This window comes from Microcaecilia unicolor, chromosome 3 (genome assembly GCF_901765095.1).
Source record: "Microcaecilia unicolor chromosome 3, aMicUni1.1, whole genome shotgun sequence".
Classification (NCBI taxonomy): domain Eukaryota; kingdom Metazoa; phylum Chordata; class Amphibia; order Gymnophiona; family Siphonopidae; genus Microcaecilia; species Microcaecilia unicolor.
Genome location: NC_044033.1, coordinates 446,510,738 through 446,517,434, shown reverse-complemented (window position 1 = coordinate 446,517,434; position 6,697 = coordinate 446,510,738). Strand labels below are relative to the sequence as shown.

The window sequence follows — 6,697 nt, the reverse complement described above, 5'->3', positions numbered from 1 at the left end:
AAAAAAAACAAAACAAAAACAAAAAAAATGCTAAATATGAGGCAAGAAACTCTCACACTACACCTCCCAAATTGCAAAAAGGTGATCTACAAAACTGTCCACTCTGCAGACTTCACTTACCTAGGAACCAAATGGTGGAACTCCTTACCACCCAAGATAAGAAATATACAGGAATCTTCAAATCATTCGTATTCAAACAAACCCTCACAAAGAACAACCATATCTCAAACAACTAATTATTACCTGAATTGGTTATTACTCTATTTCTCTTTGCTTCATGTACAATTTTCTCATTCATAATAGATTTTCTAAATGTTAAACATCCATAGCTATCGCAGTATGTTTATTACTGTACTGTAAAATTGGATTCTTACAACAAATTACTTTCTTATGCATTATTCTTTATTATGTATTCTATACTGTTTATTGTAAGCCACACTGAACTCAAACTTGTTTGGGATAATGTGGGATATAAATGTAACAAATAAATAAATAATCAGAGTCAGGGTCCTCTTACTATCATGCTTCCAGCTGCCAAAGACTCCACAGATCTTACCCTCTTAGTGGGATTAAATGCTTTATGTAGCCCTTCTCACAGGGAAAGTCTGTTGAACTCTGACTTAGAATGTCTCTTTTCTAAGGGGATCTTTTACTAAACATTAGCTTGAGCTATCTGCAGCAGGGCCCGCTTTATTCTTATGGGTCCTCCTGCAGATAACCTGATCTAATCTTTAGTAAAAGACCCTTCAGTGATCAGGGTGCGCTTGCTGTCCATATGGTACAAGGAAGCACAGGTTAATTGCTGAATATTGCGCGTCTATTAGTTTTTTTGTTGATAAGAATTTATGTAATTCATTTTGATTTGCTCTGCACAGGGAAAAAAAAAAGAGAATAAGAGTTTATGAAATGTGGCCTATTTATTTTAATTGAAAAGCATTCAATACACAGTGCAAATTTTTCTTTGGTAAATTCACTGTTAACAATAAAGATCAAAGGCATTCTGCTTTTGTCAATTTAAAAATGAAAATAAATATGCAGAATTCACAATACACCACAGCAGTATCCTCACAGTTGATAACCAAAAAAAAACAAACATGAGGATTATCTAGTGACTGGCACCACTGCTTTAAAAACATCAGTAACAGCACTATACTGTATATATATAAAAAAACAAAAACTTCACTCTGTGTACTATACTGCAAGTATGGATACAGATTTCATTTGCTTATCTGTAGGTTTCCAGTGGCATTTGGATTGACTGTAAAGTGTGAACCTGCTCAGAATATTCTACATTTCCCTAATCTTTAATATGGCTATGCAATGAGGAATGGAACAATCACGTTTGTTTTGTGACCTGCATACCTGAGCATGTTTCACTTTATTTATAAAGGAAATCAAGAATACAAAAACAAAAACATAATGGCTTCAAATTATCCTTTAACTGGTTTACACAGTATGCTCACCTGAACTCTACCATGATTTGGAAAAAGATTACAAAGCACATTCAATATAAGAGTATCAAACTGTTAAAAAAAAAAGAGTCAGGTAGAAAGCTGCACAGATAAATCAGTATGTTAACCAAACACTGTTTTAAGAAGATTACATAAACTGGTTTATAGCATTAATTAAAACATTCCTAAAAATACATTTCAGAACATCGTTTGCCCTTCTGCTTAATGTATATGTACACAACAATTTAACTTCCCTGTAACACCAAATGACTTTATTAACCTCATACAGTCTGTCCAATCAGCTTCAAACATGCATTCCAGAACGTGCATGGTTTTGATTTACCCAGCTTTTTAGCAACTATCCAAGTCGACGGTGTGTGGAAAATGTATGGATAAAATGTAGTACTGCACACATCAAGGACAAATCTATAATCCAGGTGCCACATTTAAACACACCCCTTGTGAATGAATACGTACAGAATACTAGCAACCATGTGCAGAAGTGTACACCAATCCGCAAAAGTGCCAGCGGGAACCTAGTGCTAGTCCACAATGGCACATGTAACCTACATAGCATGTAAATGCAAGGGAGGTGTACGTACACATGAGTGGAACATGGGCAGGGCTACTTTATGCCTGTAACTTAAATTACACGTGCCCTTCTTACGTGGCCAGTTATACCAGGCCTATGGCTGGTGTAAATGTGGGTGTGTAAATTGAAGGTGCGACAATACTGGGTTCCGCTAGTATTCTATAATGGAATCTGGGTGCCCAGAAGCTGTTACAGAATAGGCTCCCACCGCGTGCCCTTGGCATGCCTAAATGGAAGCGCCCAGTTGCAGAATTGACCCATAGGCTACAGTAAGCACTTGTCTACACAATGCCATAGGGCAGGGGTGTCTAACCTCAGCCCTCGCCGGGTCGGGTTTTCAGGATTTCCCCATTGAATATGTAAGAGATCTATTTGCATACAATGAAGGCAGTGCATGCAAACAGATCTCATGCATATTCATTGGGGAAATCCTGAAAACTCGACTTGACTGCGGCCCTCGAGGACCGAGGTTGGACAACCCTGCCTTAGGGTATATATGCCTTCCTGTATGTTATGAAATATATAATATGTGAAGTTTTCTAATCTGAATAATGGTACCAGAACTATCAGTGCATGACTGGTTTGTCTTTTGTTCACCTCTTTATTAATACTCGAGATACTAAAGTTGTTTGGTTTTTTTTTAAGCACCATAAGTGAACAAACAAATCTGTTAATGAGGTATAATTGTTGTCCTTCACTGCACTTCATAAACGGGGTCTGCATACGGTGAAGTAACTAGATGTTAAGAGAAACAGCGCTCTACTGGAAGAGTGAATATATTCTATATGCCACAATCTGATGAGATTAGTGAATTCTGTTTTCACCTAACTGATTTACAGGATATAATTTTAACACTAATCCAATAAGGGTCAATTTAATATATGAAAATACACACTAGTTTAATTGCAAAATGTCTGCAAATAGCACCTCAGGAAAGTGTGCTTGTGTATGCAAGCTGGCAACCTATTTTTGGCAATAAGTGTGTTATACAATCAACAAGTATCTTTGTATCCAAAAAAAACAAAGGGAGCAAGGTAAAAAAATTATTTTCAAAATCTCAGCACCTTAAAACTAAAGAGAAAATGTTTGTTTGAAAAGCTGGCCTATGTAGGAAGGCTTATTTTACAATATACCTCTTGATTTAAATGACGTGGCAATCAAAATGCAGTAACACAATCGCATTTTGACAAAGATAATGCTAAATTTAAGGATTAATATGCTATTTAAACTGATATAGTGTGTTTCATTTTCTATACACTACCAATGAGGCAGAAAGACACATGAAATAGCACCAGATTAAATTAATGTAACCTGAGAAGCTTTAGAGGAACAATATATGAAAAGATGCAGTATTACCCTTTTAATACCCTTCTGCCTACTTCCCTCTCAATACTTTTGTTTCATGAGTTCTATTATGGGCAACTAAATAAAGTCATATACGGTACTTCATCATAATTGTTTCATTTAAAGTCTTGAATTCTGGTTCCTACTCTGCATTGCTATTTGCAGACATCAAGACTATCTGGATGAGGTCTTCTCATCCTAAATTTTAAAGGTGCTTTGAACAGACTGGACAGCAAACTCCTTCAATCTTCTGTGATGTCAAACAATCAGATGGTGGACAGGTTTCCACAAAACAGGTAATCTGACCATCCTAGCAGAAAAAGAGAAATATTAAAATCCTGTATGTGTATATTTATATATGTGTTATACAAACAATAATAACAACTGCCATGAAGAAAGCTGGATAATATTGGCTATGATGCACTGGGGGGGGGGGGGGGGGGGGGGGTCTTTTACTAAGGCCTGTTGCGTTTTTAGCATGTGCTATTAAGGGCATGCTAAATGTTAGCGACATCCATACGGACCTCTCTAATGTTTAGCACGCCCTAAAAATGCTAGCGTGCCTTAATAAAAGAGGCCCTTTGTGACTTGTTGACAATAACATCAACAACTGACAGGCTCTTGGAGCACACACGCCTGGCATCACGGTCATGGAAAAGAAGAATTCACAGTGTTTTCATGAGAGATTGATCCCAGAATTTTAATTGCTATGTTTTAAACAGCTGCACCAGCCAGACTGATTTTGGAATTTTATATCAGCTGATGTCCTACTGCTCCTGACGGCAGCCATTTGTACTGGTGAAACATGGGCATGTCGGGCATTTTATGTTAAAATTCTGGAAGCTTTTAATTTATCAATAAAGACTGTTTCTAACAAGGTCTGCCTTGTTGTTTTACCTTCCATACTGGATTTAGCAGACTGCATGCCTTCTTGTTTTTTGACCAATGATTTTGGAGAAAAAAAAAATCTATGGTAATATCAATTGTGATTGCAGCATTTGGAGCAATGATAAGGTCTTCAAAAATATATGGAAACTTTAAAACACAGTCTGTTTGTGGGACAGTGTACATTTTGTGTCGTGTCAATATGTCTATGATTTCCAGGTCCTTGGGTAGGACCAGAATTAATGGAGTTAAAACTAGTTAACATGGTTGTGCTGTGCCAGACATGAAGACATATCATCATCTACATTTCTCTTTACATGTACACATATACACACACATACACCTCTCATTCCCATCTATGTATGGGTGCATATGTTCACAGACACACAAACTGATATACACAAACACACACAGTATGTTAAAGTTCATATTAAATCAATGTACTGCAACTCTAATTAACATCTCTAACATTTTGGCAACAAGCCAATTTTGACAAGTCTATGACATTTCATGTGAGCAAGCGCAAAGTGATGTATGTGGAAAAGAGGAGCCTGAACTACAGTTATGTGATGCAAGGTTCCATATTAGGAGTGACCGATCAGGAAAGGGATCTAGGTGTCATTATTGACGATACATTGGACCCTTCAGTGTGTGGCGGTGGCTAAGAAAGCAAATAGAATGTTAGGTATTATTAGGAAAAGAATGGAAAACAAAAACGAGGATGTTATAATGCCTTTGTATCGCTCCATGGGACTACTGCTCCTCGAATACTGTGTGCAATTCTGGTCACCACATCTCAAAAAAGATATAGTGGAATTAGAAAAAGTACAGAAAAGGGCGACAAAAATGATAAAGGGGATGGGACAACATTCCAATGAGGAAAAGCTAAAATGGCTAGAGTTCTTCAGCTTGGAGAAAAGACAGCTGAGGAGAGATATGATAGAGGTCTATAAAATAATGAGTGGAGTGGAACGGGTAGACGTGAACAGCTTGTTTACTCTTTCCAAAAATACTAGGTCTAGGGGGCATGCAATGAAGCTACGAAGTAGTAAATTTAAAACAAATCAAAGAAAATATTTCCTCATTCAACGTGTAATTAAACTCTGGAATTTGTTGCCAGAGAATGTGGTAAAAGCAGTTAGCTTAGTGGGGGTTAAAAAAGGTTTGGATAGCTCCCTAAAAGAAAAGTCCACAAGCCATTAATAAGATGGACTTTGGGAAAATCCACTGCTTATTTCTAGGATAAGCAACATAAAATGTATTCTACTGTTTTAGAATCTTGCCAGGTACTTGTAACCTGGATTGGCCACTGTTGGAAACAGGATGATGGGTTTGATGGACCTTTGATCTGTCCAAGTATGGCAACACTTATGTACTTAAAAGCCAGTGATACTGAGGACTGCTTAACACAGGCATTTCATCTCTTGATTGATCAGTACATGCTTTTGTATATGGTCTATTTACCAGTGAATGTATATCTCTGTCAGGAGGAGTTACTGTGTTATAGACAAATCACAGTAGGTATTGCCAAACGTTTTGGAACAGTGATTAAAGCTGAAGCTTAGAATGTTTTGGGCTCATTGCAATAGGTTCTGGATTTCACAATAAGTCTCTGGGTTTAGACAAGGAGTGGTTCCAGGGACTGCACATGAAGAATTTCAGGAGGAATCTGGAGAGGATTCCTTGGTAGAAGGAGTACAGAAAATTCTTCAATTCTTCTTGCATTTAAATTTTTTCTTAATTTCAGATAAACGGAAGACACTTAAGTATTCACGTATTCTAGGTGGTTCAGCGTGGCTGGAACATTTGAAGTAAGGAGTCAATGAGAATTCAAGTAAAAGACTGAAAGACAAAATAATATCCCTAGAGCAGCCTGAAGGGATATTTGGGGAAATGGGACTTGATATACCGCCTTTCTGAGGTTTTTGCAACTACATTCAAAGTGGTTTGCATATATTCAGGTACTTATTTTGTACAGGGGCAATGGAGGGTTAAGTAACTTGCCCAGAGTCACAAGGAGCTGCAGTGGGAATCGAGCTCAGTTCCCCAGGATCAAAGTCCACTGCACTAACCACTAGGCTACTCCTCCACTCAAGGCTCTGGGTTGTATTTGAATTGTGTCTGTTTAAATTTACTTTATAGATATCACCTGAAGAAAATGTGAGTGTGTGTGTGTGTTCCGTCAGTATCTCACAGTAACTCTTCAATTTGAAACTCTGTTCTAGTTTATGCGGCCTTCCTGGATTCAACTACACTGCATACACTGCAGAGATCTTCAGACTCCCTCCACTCTGAGAATTACACAGGTCTAACCTGCTTCCACGTTTCGATCAAAGCACCCTTGGATTCATTTGGTTTGTGCACTGAAGCCAGGATAACAGTGTCTCAGATGCCCAGCTGGTTTGGTCAAAAGGATCTGGTGTAT

At 37.7% G+C, this 6,697-nt stretch overlaps 1 protein-coding gene across 2 annotated transcripts in view; it reads right to left on the bottom strand.

Moving 5' to 3' along the window:
* Positions 1-2,453: 2,453 nt before the first annotated feature.
* The window catches only part of PXDN (peroxidasin), a 276,386-nt gene continuing 272,142 nt past the window's right edge, over positions 2,454-6,697 (bottom strand). For both annotated transcript variants that reach the window (XM_030198925.1, XM_030198924.1), the window contains one exon: positions 2,454-3,697. In XM_030198925.1, the coding sequence (XP_030054785.1) occupies positions 3,593-3,697 (105 nt within the window). In that variant the 3' untranslated portion in view covers positions 2,454-3,592. The remainder of the gene's footprint in view (positions 3,698-6,697) is intronic.